The sequence below is a fragment of the Sitophilus oryzae genome, unplaced genomic scaffold (assembly GCF_002938485.1).
Source record: "Sitophilus oryzae breed Bouriz unplaced genomic scaffold, Soryzae_2.0 scaffold_1177_pilon_pilon, whole genome shotgun sequence".
Lineage (NCBI taxonomy): Eukaryota > Metazoa > Arthropoda > Insecta > Coleoptera > Curculionidae > Sitophilus > Sitophilus oryzae.
The window spans coordinates 2,825,440-2,843,627 of NW_022145812.1; the positions used below are offsets into that span (position 1 = coordinate 2,825,440).

At 31.6% G+C, this 18,188-nt stretch overlaps 1 protein-coding gene across 3 annotated transcripts in view; it reads left to right on the forward strand.

The window, feature by feature from the left end:
• LOC115890070 (carnitine O-palmitoyltransferase 1, liver isoform) overlaps positions 1-18,188 on the forward strand; it is a 53,712-nt gene that overhangs the window by 27,876 nt on the left and 7,648 nt on the right. The window contains exons 3-10 of one of the 3 annotated variants that reach the window (XM_030910198.1): positions 2,635-2,771; positions 7,987-8,263; positions 12,176-12,471; positions 14,250-14,477; positions 14,530-14,734; positions 14,789-14,922; positions 17,720-17,785; positions 18,021-18,086. In XM_030910198.1, the coding sequence (XP_030766058.1) occupies positions 2,635-2,771; positions 7,987-8,263; positions 12,176-12,471; positions 14,250-14,477; positions 14,530-14,734; positions 14,789-14,922; positions 17,720-17,785; positions 18,021-18,086 (1,409 nt within the window). The remainder of the gene's footprint in view (positions 1-2,634; positions 2,772-7,986; positions 8,264-12,175; positions 12,472-14,249; positions 14,478-14,529; positions 14,735-14,788; positions 14,923-17,719; positions 17,786-18,020; positions 18,087-18,188) is intronic. The other 2 variants (XM_030910216.1, XM_030910207.1) reach the window with 2 other exon arrangements.

An 18,188-nucleotide genomic window follows, 5' to 3' on the forward strand; every position in this document is an offset into this window, starting at 1 on the left:
AACCGGTGAGTTTTTCGGAAAAACTCTTAAACACGTATATTTTATTTTGTTGTTTTACATATTTTAAGACTTTTTATAAATTTATACAGGGTGTTTCATAAAATATAACCATTGAGTAATCACGATTCTGCTTAAACTGCTTGACGTTTAAAGCTGATTTTTGGCAAACGGATTGACTGTGGGGTGTAGAGGTTCGATAAGGAGGGGTTTCTCGAATCTCAAATTCCAAAGAGGGTGAAAACGCTCCTCAAATATTACAATATTTGTTATTTAAAAAACGGTTAGTCTTTCGGGAAAACGCTTGGACAAGCATACTTTATTGGGTTTTTTTACATATTTTGAATTTTTTTAAAAAATAATACAGGGTGTTCCAAAAAGTTGGGTAATTTCTTAACCACGATTCTGCTTAAACTGCTTGACGTAAAAAACTTATTTTTGGCAAAAGGATTTTTCGAAAGTTAAATTCCAACGAGATGAAACTACCCCTCAAATCCCAAGTTATATATATAATATCACCATATTGTTTTTTCTCATGCTGACATAAATGTGAGAAAATTTTATCCAGTTTGTATGTTAATGGAAATTCTTGCTTTGCTTTATCATCACCATTACAAATGATTAATTCGACGCGAACGAAGTCGCTGGTACACGCTAGTATCTTAATAAAGTGTTATAAGTAATAATGAATTCAAAAACTAACAATAAATTCTTTTCGGTAGTACAAATATTTTGCCAGTTTCTGAATTTCCTCAGAGAACAATCCCATACCTTACCCTAGGGTTGCCAACTTTTAAAATAAAAAATAAAGGACGAGAGGGTAAAAAAAGCGGCGAAACAATTTTTGAACCCTCGCCCAAATGTCTAGTATTTACCAAAAAGTTATGTGAGCGGTATGCGATTGATGGTCTTTCTTACTTTCTTAAAAATTTTATACTCAAAACTTGATAAAATAAAACAAACCATTTTCAACAAAACTTTTTTTCTCAAAACATAAGCTAACAGTAAATAAACATAAAATAGTTAAACATGTTTATCGCTTCCACGAATATTTCTTATACATAAATATTTCTTCATATTCTTTTCTGTACAATCGAGTGGGAGTAGCGAAAGACACAGATTAACAATTTTTTAAAGCATTGCGGCGATAGACGAATATTTTTTAGATTTTGAGTTTGGTACGCAAAAAGAGGACTTTGTCAATGCATGAGAGGAAAGAGGACAGTGAGATCAAAAAGAGGATTGTCCTCTGGAATAGAGGACGGTTGGCAACCCTACCTTACCCAATGCCTCACAATTTCTACGGTATAGTGTGTTCATTGTGTTTGAGCTCACATAGTTTAACATAATTCTCAGAAACTAAGAAATTGTGTCAAGTCTCAAGCATAGTTTGTAAATTTGTTGGCTTATACAGGGTGGTCCGAATTGTATTCCGGAAACTTCGGCAGCATATTCTGCAGATAAAAATAAGTAAAAAAGTTCTTATAAATGTATGTCCTAAAATGCTTAGTTTCGGAGATACAGGGTGTGGAAGTTTAATTTTTATTTCGATTTTTTCCAAATAATTTCTGAAATAACGTTAATATTTGGATGAAATTTGGTATCTGGGAGTTTTTTGATATGAGAAATTTGATTTTGATGTCAATATGATCACTACTTGCAGAGGGCGCCATCTACATATATTTAATTGGTTTGAAGAGTCATAACTTTTCGTCCGTACCTGTATAACACCACTAAGTAAGAAAATATACATTTTCGACGTTTTTAAAGTAAAAAAGGTCTCTTAATAAAAATCGCTACGAGTATTACTTCTCGAGATATTTGAAATCGAAATTATCAATACCTGTCATCATTGGCATAAATTAAACATGCTGACTAAATAGTTAATAGACTGAAATCATAAATTAGAAATGTTTGGTTTGGTGCCAAATCATCATCAATCATCATTTTTTCGAAGAAAATTTTATGATTAATTTAAAAAAATAAAAATTTCCTAAAATTATCATTTCAGTCAAATAACTATCTACTAAACGTTTATTTTTTGTCAATAATGACATGTATTGACTAGTTCCCTTCTAAATATCTCGAGAAAGGTTGCTCTTAACGATTTTTACCAAGAGACATTTTTTACGTAAAAAATTACGAAAATGTATATTTTTTTATTTAGTAATTCTATACAGGTACGGACAAAAAGTTATTACTCTTCAAAACAGTTAAAACACATGTAGGTTGCGCCCTCTAGAAATAGGAGTCATAATGACATCAAGATCAAATTTCCCGTGTCAAAAAACTACCAGATACCAATTTTAATCCAAATATTGACGTTACTTCAGAAATTATTTGGAAAAAATCGAAATAAAGATTAAGCTTCTACACCCTGTATCTCCGAAACTAAGCATTTTAGAACATACATTTATACGAACTTTTTTACTTATTTTTATCTACAGAATATGCCGCCGAAGTTTCCGGAATACAGTTCGGACCACCCTGTATATGTATATTAGACTGACCAATTTTTTTAATGTCTTTTTTCTTTACGGATTTCAGACAATCAACAGACTCCCACTATATTAATTTACAGATGTTTTTTGCTGTTTATATTATCATTTTTATAAACTATTTTCTTTTCTGTTTCAGAATAACCTTCATAATGGTATATACCCAGGACATTATAGCTATCTTTGTCTTATAATTGGTGTAGTGTCAGCCATGCATTTATATGGGCAAAGAGTACCTTTAAATTTGCCTCCAAAAATTCTCTCACTCTGTCCGTCGTAAGTATTTTTTATCTCATATATTCTATCTTATTGAAATATACCGATCTGGACATCGAAACTGTATAAGACAGTGATGTAGACAGCTTAATGACAAATCAAATGTATTAAAAAGAGACAAAAGTTGAGTCGGTACAACCGTTGGGACTTATACGATTTGAAACCAGAGATGGATTAATTTCGATAAACGACATCCAAAAAATGACAGAAAACACAATATCATATTTGAATTAAAATGAGACAATTGTCATCTGTCATTGTCATAACTTCTCGTGGGATAGACTATAATACCACTGTTAGGGACATAGACTTAAAATAAAATATAGACTGAGCATCTCATTCATAAATAGCTGGAACATGCGGTCAGACACTGTCTTGTTATTGTTGTGTTATTGTTTTAGGTTATAACGAGTGAGACACGAGCGATAGATAGGTTGTCTCTGTCGTAACGGTCGTTCCCTGACGACTCTGCCGAGAAACACAACACTGTCTTTCGTTTCTCAAGTACACCTGAACTCTCCATATCATAGCCGGGTAATTTTTTTATTTTAATGAAGCTATAATTAAATTAAAAATATATCGTATTTAAACTTTTTTATATTTTATTAAGATTTAGGACAGGTTTTTTAAATAAAAGTTTAGAAAAAACAATTTAGAGTCCAAAAAGGATAAAAATAATAAAATACACGTTATAGAAGAAATTTTATAATCGAAATTAGGTAATTTTTGAAATTAATAATAAATTATTAATTTTAGTCAAACATTTACAACCCCTAATATTAATCAAAACAGGATCTATTCCACAGATATAATAGAATCGGCGACAGGGAGAGAAAAAAAATATGATTGTTGTAATTTTTTTTCTGGTTACGTGATGTCTTATTATGTAAATTAGAGAAAACATAAATCTGTTCCATTAAAGCAAGGAAGGTGATAGGAAGTGGATAAAAGAAAAACTACATTTATTTAACTCGGTACTGTCTTTATTATACCGGGTGCGTCTCAAAAGTGGCTCATCCCCCATATTTTTTTTATATTTTCAAATAAAAAAACAAGATTTAGTATGTTAGTATATGAAATAAATTAGGATTGATTGACGCATTCAATTGTTTTTGGTCACTTACTGTTTCACCGGAAATGACTATAACTTTTAATTTTTAAACGGCACCCTCGGTATATTTCTACTTTATTCGATAGAAAATGACACTCTGAATAGAATGACATATCATATGTCAACTTTTGACATTTTCGCATATGATTTAATTGTAATTGTAACACGCGGTTCATAACGACAATTTGACTCGAAATACCAAGTGTGTGGTATCAATATATTCATAAAAAAATGCTTTTTCCAAATATGCTAATGAGTCACCCTTGTTCCATTTGAAAAAATTGACATATGTATGATTAAAAATACGATTTGTACATCTTTTAACCGGCCTATACAAGACACGAAACCTATTAGACGATGAAAACTATTTTTCCAAGGCTCCTTGATTAAAACTTAGTGGATTGAAATTTAAAATAGGATATGTTTTTAAGCGACAATGTCAAAAGTTGACATATGATATGTCATTCTATTCAGAGTGTCATTTTTTATCGAATAAAGTAGCAATATACCGAGGGTGCCTTTAAAAATCAAAAGATGTAATCATTTCGGTGAAACAGGAAGAGACCAAAAACAATTGAATACGTCAATAAATCCTAATTTATGTCATATAGCTACTAACATACAAATCTGTTTTTTTATCTGAAAAAATAAAAAAAGTTATAGGGTTAAGCCACTTTTGAGACGACCCGGTATATTAAAAAATATTGTTTCATAATGTAATATCATTTTAAAATTCTTGTATGTTATTTTAGATTCTGAAGATAATTTTAGAATAAACCGGAATATATTTTCAATAAAAACATTATTAATTATTAACAGGGTTATAATTATGATTTTGTTACAATGTAAGTAAGTAAATAATGTAATGTAAGAGAAAAAATTCAGATTTTACATTTTACTAAAATATTATCTAAATAAGCGCCTTTCTACAACAACGCCACTGACTCCCAATGGGTAAATTGAGAGTTGCCTACCGGTCAAAAGTCGTTTCAAGACTTAAATGGATTATTTAAGTCAAATTTCTTGCAAATTTGGCACTGGCGAACCATATTTTATAGTTCTTGAACAGAAAAAGTCAATAAAATAAACACTTAAGCACTACAAGCTAAGAAAATGCGTTAATACAGCCGGGGAGATAGCGGCAACAAAGCTTTACCGCACACGTGCGACACGTACTACAAGGTAATAAATGAATGAATAGGCTCCCTCGCCTCTAATCGGTGTTGTCATATTGTAAAGAACTTATCCTTTTTAAACAGTATCCGACTTATAATTTAGTAGTATAAGGACTATTTAATACATCTCTGGAATATTAAAACCTACTTTATTAAACTGTAGTATTAATATCTCAATATATGTGTATAACAAGAAAAAAAATATTGATAATATTAAAGACGTGACAACATAGGCTGGATGAGGAAGGCTCGGTCGACTGTACCCAGAAGTAAACATGTGTACAAAAAAGGTTGTTTGTCCGCGTTGAGATGTAAATAGTGTAGTCTATATTTTATTTTAAGTCTATGGTTAGGGAGGTCAATAAGAAGATTAATAATTTTGGAATCGCGAGGCACTGCTCTACACGGAAGTGTAAATACACATGTTTTGAAAACCAACTGTCAACATACATTTTTAAGCTCTCGACCACGTTACTTGGCTTATATTTATTTTATTGAAAATAAAGCCAATTACATACTATATAGGGTGGTGACAATTTCGATGCTCAACAATGGCATCTCAGAAACTGGAAGAGATACGAATTCGGTTAAATGGGACAAAAGTTGCGTAATTAGAAGTTTGACAAACACCTAGGAAGAAAACCCCGGACGTGACACAGTGCGTTGGAAGATAAATTTAGCGGAACAAAAGCGTTTGGTTAGAAATAAGCCAAAAAATGTGTACTGATAAGAATAAATAGTAGACATTCCAATTGATACAAAAATGCATAAATATTCTTTGTATTTCGATACATTTTTATCAACCAAATTTGGTCGTTTTCTGCTCAGCAAGGCAGAGATCATACGAAAACAAAATATTTACAAGTACTTATACATTTTATTAGAAAGCCAAATTATGTTGAAGATTGCCAAAGGTATGTACTTTTCTACTGTACGTATATTATTTGTTAAAATCCTTCGTGCCTTTGTTCTGCAGATATCAAACTTTCACTTTTTTTTTCAAATATCGATATATTGAATGATGTAGATCTTTTGAGTTACCAATAGTTACCAACACAGGTAGTCACAGTCACAGGGAGTTCAAGCTTAACAGGTGAATGCCCAAAAAAGATTCATTTCAATCGGATAGTATAAAAACAAAACAACTCCATCAAAAGGCACTGAGTTTAAAAAATTGTCTTAGAGACTTACTACGAGTATATATGAATTTACAATTACCGAGTGTTAAAATTAAAATTAAAATATCTATCTTATTTATTATTTTCAAAATAAAATATATTTTTTTAAAATAAATTATAGAAGTCACATTATAATTATAGTGTCACAAGATTACAAATTAATTTAAAAAAAAACTGCTAAAGAGTTTTTTGATATCATAATTTTATGTATTTGGCAATAGTTTACAATACGGTTTTTGTGTGTCATGTACGAATAATATCATAGTTTTATTATCTTGTATTTATTTATTAATAAATTAAGTTGTTAATAAATAAATAAATTTAACCATATAGTTACTATATATTAGACCATTTGCTACGTTCTTAGATTTTAAATCCCAAACATTGCTCTTGAGATTTTGTCCCGCTAGAATAACCATCCGCCGCACTGTGGAGCGCTGGTCAGCGCGTGACGTAGCATTCCACGGCGACTACGACAGCGGCGATTTGACGCGATCGAACAGTCCTTTAGAATATATACAGTCCTTGAATTTTCCCTACATAAGAATCACTTACACAACACTTTCGACTTATTTTACAACTAGAACTTAACCTAACCGGATTTATCTCAATCTAAGCTGGTACATTAATATCATAAGCTTTTTTAAAATAGTGCTCTCTTGTTTTTAAAATCTACCAGCAACTGCTAAATTTCTTGAAATTCTTGCGAAAATAAAATAGTACGATGAGAAATGATTCTATAACTTGCGCATGCCATATCGGAATTTCTATTACTTTTTAAGTTAACATCATACATATCTCGAGTTTCCTCACTTGTGAACATATTGTAATACACTTTACTGCGTTTTCAGATGGAGCGGTTTTTTTTAAGATAGCCTACTCCGTCGGACGAAGCATACGCGCCCATGTGGAATTGTTCATATAAACTCATGGTACTTGCACGAAGTCGCGGACGGTCCGCTCCATCTGAAAGCGCTGTTACACTATCTACTATAATTTTTTGTGTCCAGATCTGATACTTAATAGAGTAAACCAAAATTAACTTGCTGTCATATAAAGTGTCAATTGGATTTCCAAGGCAGACTTGATCTTTTGAACGAATTTAAAAAAAAATCCAATTTTTTGGGTGAATTTACATAATAAGGGACAAAAATTAGATACCACCGTATAGATTATTTTTTGCTCTATCTAATAGTATAAAAATTCAAAATGGCGGTCATAAGAAAACAAAAACTTGTCTGTTGTGCGAAATCTAGAAGGCTTAGAAATTTTCTGAAAACGGCATTTAATTTGCCTGGGTCAAAAATATAAAACTACCAACTTACGTTGCAATAGATACAATAGTTCTGAAGATATTCTCATTTAAAATAAACGCATTATTTTCATTTTTTTGACATAAATCCGAAACTAATCAAGATACCGGGGTTTTCTTCATAGGTGCAAACACAACACTACAAACTTCTAATTACGCAACTTTTGTCCCATTTAACCGATTTCGTATCTATCGTACTTTCTGAGATGCCAATGTTGAGCATCGAAATTGTCACCACCCTGTATACCAAGGCAGACTAAATGCAATGTTGCTTGTATTTGTATACTATAGACAAGAATGTTTGCAATTAAAGAAATTTAGTATTCTGTAACAGCATCTTATAGTTTGAACATTTTTTAAAACGTTAAACAATAAAAATGTATTATAATATTTATTAATATAAACATATTTTAAAATATATATTTATATATATTTTTAGACAGACACTTTATTGGCAACTTGGAGCCTGTACAATCACATCTCTTTCTTACTGGCTTTCTGCCGTTTACTTTCTACGCTATTCGCTGAAAATGTTATTTATGTACAAAGGATGGATGTACGAATCTCAAGTGAAAGGTAGCAAACCATCCCTTGCTACAAGAATTTGGGCCGTTTTTGTTAGCATAATCGAGGGATGGAACACACCAAAATTATATAGTTATCAGAGTTCATTACCGAGATTGCCATTACCGTCTCTACACGATACCATGACAAGAGTAAGTAGCCTGAAATTAATGTCAGTTGTCTCTCTGGCAAAAGTATACCGGGTGCGTCTCAAAAGTGGCTCACCCCCTATAATTTTTTTATTTTTTCAGATAAAAAAACGAGACTTGGTATAGTAGTATATGACCTAAATTAGGATTGATTGACGTATTCAATTGTCTTTGGTCACTTCCTGTTTCGCCGGAAATGATTGCAACTTTTGATATTTAAATGGCCCTCTCGGTATTTTTTTACTTTATTCGATAGAAAATGACATTTTGAATAGAATGACATATCATATATCAACTTTTGACATGCTTGCTTAATAAAAATCGTATTTTAAATTTCAATCTAGAGTGCCATTGCTATGTTAAAAACACTAATTTTTAATCAAGGGGCCATGGAAAAATAGATTTCATCGCCTAATGTTTTTAGCGTCTTGTCCTGGCCGGTTAAAAGATGCCCAAATCGTATTTTTAATATTAATATATCAATTTTTTCAAATGCAACAAGAATGGCTCATTAGCATATTTGGAAAAATCATTTTTTTACGAATAATTTGATACCACACGCTTGGTATTTCAAGTCAAATTTTTGTTATGAACCGCATGTTATAATTTCAAATAAACCATATGCGAAAATGTCAAAAGTTGACATATGATATGTCATTCTATTCAGAGTGACATTTTCTATCGAATAAAGTAAAAAAATACCGAGGGTGCCATTTAAAAACTAAAAGTTGTAGTCATTTCCGGTGAAACAGGAAGTGACCAAAAACAATTGAATACGTCAGTCAATCCTAATTTATGTCATATACTAACATACCAAATCTCGTTTTTTTAATTGAAAAAATAAAAAAGTTATAGGAGTGAGCCACTTTTGAGACGCACCCGGTATATGCTTTTGACAGGTGATATTAAAAAATGGCTGAACAGTGCTTTATAATAAGATTTGACAGCAATTGCCCCCGTTCCCTGTCATATATTATTTTGATGGATAGACCATAGTAGAAGTGTTATTAAAATTAAATATACTTGCGAGAGACTAGGATTCCTAAACGTCCTCTCTGAAATCTATACTGGGTGTTTTTCAAAAGTTGCTCACCCCTATAACTTTTTTATTTTTTTAGATAAACGAGATTTGCTATGTTAGTATATGACAAAAATTAGAATAGATTGACATATAAAACTATTTTCGGTCACTTCCTGTTTCACGGGAAATGACTATAACTTTTGATTTTTAAATGGTACCCTCGGTATTTTTTTAACTGTATTCGATAGAAAATGACATTCTGAATAGAATGACATCTCATATGTCAACTTTTGACATTTTCGGCGTAGAGAAACTAAAATAAACGAGTGTTTGAAAATTTGTCTAACTTGACCATAATTTTGCATAGTACGGTTAGGGCTCCAGAGCGTCGCCACCTGCTACCTGTCACATGACTACGTCATGACAAGATTAACAATTGACATGATAGCTGTATTCTTTGTTTATTTTATGGACTACCCTCCATAGTTTATTTGTTTTGTGCGTAGAGAATTTTTGGAGAAACTTATATCACAGACTTATATTTCCCTATGATTTGAACTTTATGTCGTGTGTTATGTGTTTTTTATGTTTCCATTATAAAATAAATAATTAATAAAATTAATTAGAATAGATTACCAGAACAACAAACAAAAAATGTAATATACAAAATATACATTGGTGAAATATCTAGACCCTTAAATGTTCGAATTGAAGAACATAAAGATTATTTAAGAAAGGGAGATTTTTCACAAATCTAAGATATGTCAGCATTCATGGGACACAGGGCACAGAATAAATTTTAATAACGCTAAAATTATAATGAAAGAAGCGACAGCTTCTAAAAGAAAAATAAAAGAGGCTTTTTTAATACAATCTAATAAAAATAAATGTATTGCTCATACATCTGTAGATGTTAGTAATGTATGGCAATCGCTTCTTTGATTTTAAAGAACATAACATAAATAAACATAAAATACGTAAAAATTAAAAATAATCATACAGAAAGTTTGGAGCTTTTTGGTTTTACCTTATTAAGTAATTGTTATCAGGTAGTAATTGTTAATTTTGAAGTTTAAGTTGATATAATGTCACTTTAACAGAACGTCAACGGTTTTTGTAGACGTATCTGTTTAAAAAAAACTAAAGTATTCTCGAATATTTAAATTTAAATATTTTAAATAGTTTTTTTCTTTATTCTTTATATTTTTTGCTTCCGACGACGGAAAGAGATAAACTTTCCGAAACGTTAGGCATTTTTTTGTTCGTTAGGGAAATTCGTATATATAAACCAAACCAAACTGCTGACAACTAGTTTCCGTTTGGATTAACGCGGCAGTGTTTACAAAAAATAACTATTTTATTTTGTAGATTTTTTTGCTACTATCGTTGCCTACTTTTGACTATGGAAATGACATCTCTTTTATTTTATATTTCTCTATGCTTGACAGTCTAAGATTGAAATTTAAAATACTAATTTTTTAATAGAAAATGTTAAAAGTTGACATATGACATGACATTCTATTCAGAATGTCATTTTCTATCACAAATAAAGTAAAAGAATATCAAGGATACCATTTAAAAATCAAAAGTTGTAGTTAGGGAATGCAATCCCGCAAATTCGGGATCCCTCTGAGATTCCGCGGGATCAAAGTTGCGGGATTTACCGTGCGGGATCTGCGGGATCGACATATTACTGGGTAACCGAATCGATCTCAATCAAGATCAAACCGCTTCGTTCCGGGCCGATGCGTCGACGCTCGGAACCCGAGGGATTCCCCTTACGGCTTGGCCATTAAAAATAAGTGAAACAGGTTAGTTGCAGTTGCATGGGTTAGTTGTGAGATTTCTTTCTGGCGTATATGCGTAAGTGAAGAAAAGCGTTTAACTAGTACTTGTGGACAATTTCGTCAAATAAACTGCCGGACATAAAAACTGACGGGTAAATTTAAAGTTGAATATCTCTTGGACTAAAAAAGATTTTGGGATGCGGATTGGACCAGGTTTTAGATGCATCTATTGTGATTAAGATGCTGTGTGGTTTTCAAAAATATATTTAGTGAATTCTTATGTACAGGGTGTTTTATAAGAGGGTAAAAATTTGGCCAAGAATCTTTTTACCGCAAATTTACAATTTTTAAAAAATCGAAATTTTAATCTGCATTGAAATTAGAAAAAAACAATTTGATCGATTTGATGTTTTTTTTATTTTTTTTTGTTTTTAGGAAAATACGACGATTTTTCGAAAAATATGCATTTTTAGTCATACGTATGGTCCTAAATGGTACAAAAAGCTTTGTACATTCTGCATATGCCAAAAAATTATTGATATAGAGTGTATCTAAAAGCAGATAACCAACAAAAGTTAAAAAAACTTCAACCACAGAATAATATTTTTATTTATAAAATAAGTAGAAAAATATAATAAAATTTAAGTTTATTTAATATTAAATATATTTTTTGAACACTCTATACATCGGTCCAAATTTCTGTACAGCTAGTTAAAGATACACGCTATATCAATATATTGTGGGCCTATGCAAAATGTACAATGCCTTTTGTACCATTTAGGACCAAATGTATGACTATTATTTACAGTCCCGCAATTTTGCGGATCCGCGGGATTGATTGCTTTAATCCCGCGGGTTTGCGGGATTGAGATTTTGGTGCGGGATTGCATTCCCTAGTTGCAGTCATTTCCGGTGAAACGGGAAGTGACTGAAACTAATTGAATAAAATTCTGATTGATGACATACCAAATTTCATTTTTTTATCTAAAAAATAAAAAAAAAGTTATAGGGAAGAGTGGGGAAGAGCCACTTTTGAAAAACATTCGGTATTTAAAACCTTCCTATTTTAAATGTTTATATACCAATTTTTTTTTTTAATTTTATTAGTACTTAAGAAGTGTTCGTCCTTTACTGGATGATAAGTCATATACGAAAATGGTAAAGTTAGCCGATGAATTTGAAAACGGCATCGGAAAAAAATTGCAGCGGTACATTATATTAAAGTCATGGTGGTCGACGAACTATGTATCCGATTGGTGGGAAGAGTACGTGTATTTGAGAGGGAGGTACCCGCTGATGATTAATTCGAATTTCTATGGAATTGATGCTATAATGTTACATCCAACCAGTAATCAGGCCGCAAGGGCCGCTTCTATTATCAATTCGTTACTGAGATTCAGGAGGTAGGTGAAAAATAAATAATGTATTTGAATGGTGTTTTAATAAGAAACATATTAAAAAATGTCTATACATATGTGGCGGATTCATCTCTCCAAAAAATCCTATATGGGTATTTTAACAGAACGTTAACGGTTTTTGTAGGACGTATCTGTTTTAAAAAACTAAAGTGTTCTCGAATAGTTGAATTTAAATATTTTAAATAGTTTTTTCTGTATTCTTTGAATTTTTTTTGCTTCCGACAACGGAAAGAGATAAACTTTCCGAAACGTTACGCATTTTTTTGTTTGTTAGGCAAATTTGTATATCTGCAAACCTAACTTCTGACAAGTAGTTTCCGTTTGGGATTAACGCAGAAGTGTTTACAAAAAATAACTATTTTATTTTGTAGATTTTCTTGCAGTGGCGAAATACCCATATAGGATTTTTTTGAGAGAAGAAACATATTTTTCTGACAAACGGATCTTAAGCAGCAAAATGAATGCTGACAAAAAATATATTGCCTATAAATTTAATATATTTTTAGTTCATTCTCGCATACATAGTATACACCTAAATTGTTAGGTGTATATTTATTTAATTAACTAATATCTTTCTTTCTGCCTTGCAAACAAATCTGATTGGTTGAGATTCTCACATGTTCCGTTGCCAGGCGGTAACCTTGTATAACGTTTTCTTATTGGCCAGTGATACCCCAATTTTATGCCCCTTTCGGGGACCTAATGTTTTATTATAATTAGTACACGCTTTTTAATAAATAATATTACTATATTTAGTTAGCAAATAATTAAACAGAATGTAGATAATAGCTTCGTTCCAACGCAGAAATTAGGACCCTTCTAGAACGGTTATCGAATTTGTGCGCATGTGTCGACTTGAACAATTCTGTTAAGATACCAAAATTAAATGCTGTTGAAACGGTTTGTGAACCGATTTTAGAATTCGCCCTGGCAGCTGTGGCCTTACACTTGAATCTAATTCATAACCTTATTTTTTGTTATTGTTATTGGTTAGATCTAAGGGTTACATAGATTTTTTATACGATTTTTGTTATATAAGGGATTCAAAATAAGTAATATACCGTATGATTGAAAAACGGCGTCCAGTTGGTTTGGAAATGAACATCAATTATCTGCTGACACACTTTAACGCGCAGGTCAGCCCCTATGATTTTTGCTTTGAGACTGGTATCGAAATTACGGTCCTGGAATCGGTTTGCTAATGATGACAACTTTTGTTGGAATGCAAAAGTTACCGTTTACTAAATGATTCTTTCGTGGTTGGAACGCATTTTCTCTATTGCGCATAAGCGTTACCGTACCGAGTACGGTTCTCTACGGCGCTCCGTTGGAACGAAACTTCGGATTCATCTCTTCAAAAAAGTCCTATGTGTATTTCGCCACTGTAGGAAAATCTACAGAATAAAATAGTAAGAAAATATTAACCAATATAATAATTATAGTAAATAAAATGTAGATACGGGTTTAATGTAAAATAATATGAAGTTTACTGCAAAATAAAGTAATACCTGATATATTTCATGAAACACTGCAAGCCCCAGGATATTTTATGAACGAAATCGGCCATGTTTTTAGAAATCTGCGTTTCCCTTACCGTTGCTCCGTTGTTTCAGATCTGTTTGTCAGACTGTTTAGTGGGATGTGTCAAATTCTATTTTTTCGCTGTTGAGCTGCAAAAGATTCTTAATTGTGCCTAGCAGACCTCCCACGAAACATAATTTTTATATGAATAACAAATACAACGTATATCTATTTAACTGTAGGTTATTGGATAGACAAGAACTAGATCCGATTTTAATACAGGGTATGGTACCATTGTGCTCGTGGCAATACGAACGAATATTTAATACAACGAGAGTACCGGGTGACGAAGCGGATAAGATCATTCATATTTCCGATAGCAATCACATAGCTGTTTATCACAAAGGTAGATACTTTAAGGTGATCATTCATCACAAAGGAAGGATATTGAGACCGGCGGAAATTCAGATGTAAAGGTAACGCCATTTTGCTAATCTGGTAGTTTATCTTAAACGTTTCTAGGCAAATAGAGCAAATTCTGAAAGATACATCCGAACCGCAAGAGGGCGAAGAAAAATTAGCCGCCTTAACAGCTGGTTTACGCAGACATTGGGCTAAAGTGAGACAATCCTACTTTTCGAAAGGTGTGAATAGACTGTCACTGGACGCCATTGAACGAGCGGCTTTTGTAGTTGTTTTAGACGACTTTCCGTACGAGTTTGATATGGTATATTCTAATTAAAATTGAAAGTAATATTAGTAATGCCATTTTATATTAAAGGAAGATCCCTCTAAATTGGATAATTATGGCAAAGTGCTTTTACATGGTAAAGGTTATGATAGATGGTTTGACAAATCCTTTACCCTATGCATAGGCAACAACGGAAGATTGGGCTTCAATGCTGAACATTCTTGGTAAGCATTTTTATTCTAATAGATTTTATAACTATCTTCTACGTCCCACTAGTCAACTCGCATATCCAACAATGTTGCCGTTTGCTGTCGCCTTATTTTATGAACGGTTTACATATACAAGACATATACCGTATGTAAGTGAAATGAATACCAGTATTTTTAATAGCAGTGGTTGCTGCGAATGTAATCGCAGTTTTGTGTGTTTTAGTGTGCTTCGGAAACATGTTAAAAAATTTTATCCGAATCAGATAGAGGGAATAGCACCTTTGAAAACTAAAGTATATGCATTCACCTGCGAATTTTGTAATAAACATTTTAGTACAAAGAAGAGTTTAGCATGGCAATTAAAATCACACGCACATGTGGCACAAGGTAATTGACCAAATTATCAAAGAAGTGAGGCAGGGTCAAGTGTAAGCATTGTCATCCAGGATATTAGTAATTATGGTGCATAGACTTTGACTGTGTCTTTATTTGTACTCTTTAAGAATGGAAAATTTGATCTTAATATCCTTGATTGAGGGATAATAAAAGAACTGTTTTGGGCGATGGTTTAAATAATACCAATATCCCTGTACAAAATATTAGAAAAAAATGCCCTATGTGCAATATTGTCAGTAGGTTTAAAGATGACTTACATGAACATTTTAAACGGGATCATGTTAAAACAGTGTTAAAACAAATTACATGAACTTTTCCTCAGCGGAACAATTTAATTCATAATTTTCTCAAAATAAACAAAATATAATATTTGAATTCAAAAATAGTATATAAAAATCTTTCTGGATAGTTTTACCACTCTGAACAAAATGCAGTGAAAATTAGGATCTAGTAGCTTATCAAATTTTTTTTTATTAAAGTATCATATATTTTCATAAATAAAAATATTTGAATTTAATTTTTAAACAAACTTTAAATCTCTAGTAAATATTAAATCATAACAGAATAAACAACCTACACTAAAACACACAAAACTCGGTATTCATTTCACTTATTCTTACTTTATCTACTATACCATACCACAAATTACCTATAACAGATCCGAAAGAAAGCGACTGCATCGGAAACCGTTCGGCAAGCCCGACACGCCTATTGAGTGGTGTAAATACACCAGTCGTTTAGTCCGGAAACCCATGCTGTGTCGTATTCGCTTGCTGGAGTGACATAGTGCGTGGTTATATGTTTCTTTTTAAAAACGCGTGTAGGATTTTTGTTGAACTTTTGAACTGTTATTTCTAAGTTTTGGTAATTTGTATATCTTATTTAAAATGGGATACAAATGTGTTTATTTATATGGAAAAATAAGATATTTATAGTATAAAAAATTAATTTAATTAACAAAATTTAATTAACAATGTGACAAAATAGTTACCTTTCTATTGGTTCTATCGGACTTTTTTCGACTATATAAATCTTTATTTGTAAACTTTAATACATCAAATATTTTCAATCTAATAAATCATTTAATGAGGAAATTTCTCACATGGGTGGTCATATTAAATAGTTTTCATTATATCAAACAGCCTCTGAGAAATGTTTTCAACTCAAAATGCCTTTAATTATGTTTGACTACATCATTAAAAAGGGTCTTCAAATACATCAATGTGATATTTGTCTAAAATTTGCAAAAGAATCCGAATCTCTGGATAACTCGAAATTATTTACCCATTTAAAAGCCTTTGAGCATGAAAGTGGAAAAATTTGTTCATTTTATTTACAGGCTGGAAAAATTATTTATATTAAATTTTGATGAGTTTTGCACTGAAGAACACATTCAGAGGCTGTTTGATATAATGAAAACTATAGCATTTGACCAACCATGTGAGAAATTTCCTCTTATTTACATCATTAAATTATTTATTAGATTGACAATATTTTATGCATTAAAGTTTATATTATAGTCGAAAAAAGTCCAATAAAACCATATAGAAAAGTAACTATTTTGTCACATTAAATTTTGTTAAATAAATTAATTTTTTATACTATAAATATCTTTTTTTTCCTAATCTACGAACGGATATAATATGACGAGTAATCTATTAAATTACTGTGAGATTATATGCCTCGATAACATATTGGTGCAGATTATTTTCACCCAAACAAATAATAACCCAAACTATACATTGATGCGGATTGTCTATGAACTCTTTCTGAAGGTCACAGAAACCTGAACACGGAATTCGGTGTTCTTTCGCATCTGTTATAGTTAATTTGTGACCGTACCTAGTAAGGTGCCCGGTGGCATAGAGGTACAGCTCTCGTCTACCAATCTCAAGGTTGTGGGTTCGAATCCTACACCCGGCATTTCATCATCCGACTATTTTTAATAAAATAAAAATAGTTTGGTTACCTAGGCCGACTCAGCCTTAAATGAGTACTTGGGATTCACAATCCTGAGGTAATAATAGGCGGTTGAAGCGTAGTGCTAGCCACATTACCTTCCTTGTATACCGAACGGCTCTAGCATGGAAAGCTGTACCTTGCTACTCACAAGGCGTTAAACGCTATGTACGGGAGCTATTATTATATCTAGTATTCTGATTACTATTAAGAACGTGCTAATAAAAAAAACAAATAACAATCAAACTTTGAAATAAACCATAAAAATAAACTTTTTTAGTTTAGCTGCCACTAAAATTAAGGGACAACAAACTGCAACATTCTTGGGTATGCGAGTTGACGTAGAACTTTAGTGATTTTATATATACTTATATGTTGAGAGGGACGTAGAACTTTAGTGATTTTATATATACTTATATGTTGTAACGTTTATATTTTTAATGACGAAAATATATAGGGGAGACGCTGCAGTGATGTCACATCTGTGGGAGTGGGTGATCACTGAAGAATCTTACGAACCTCGGTAATTTATCTAGTTTAACATCAGTGTAATCTGCTCTTATCAGTAGCTAGCTGCTTGCTTCCTGGATGGTTATGGCATATATGTTTTATATCCTCATTTTATTTGTTGATTGATTATATCCTCCCAAATAATTTGATTATTAACTATCCGTTAGCGTTAATTCATTACAAGTATTTTTTATTTCTAACTTTTTTTCGGTGGCTGGTTTTCACATATTTTCGATTAACCTTTGTAGGTCTGATGCTCCAATTATAGCACACTGTTTGGAATATATTTTGCTTGAAGAATCCGAAAATATACGGTAATATTTTTGCTTTATATATTTTTTATTTCCAGCTATTTATTTAAATTCCAAATTATGAAATTATAAAAAAAATATTTAAATTACATATATTTTAATAGA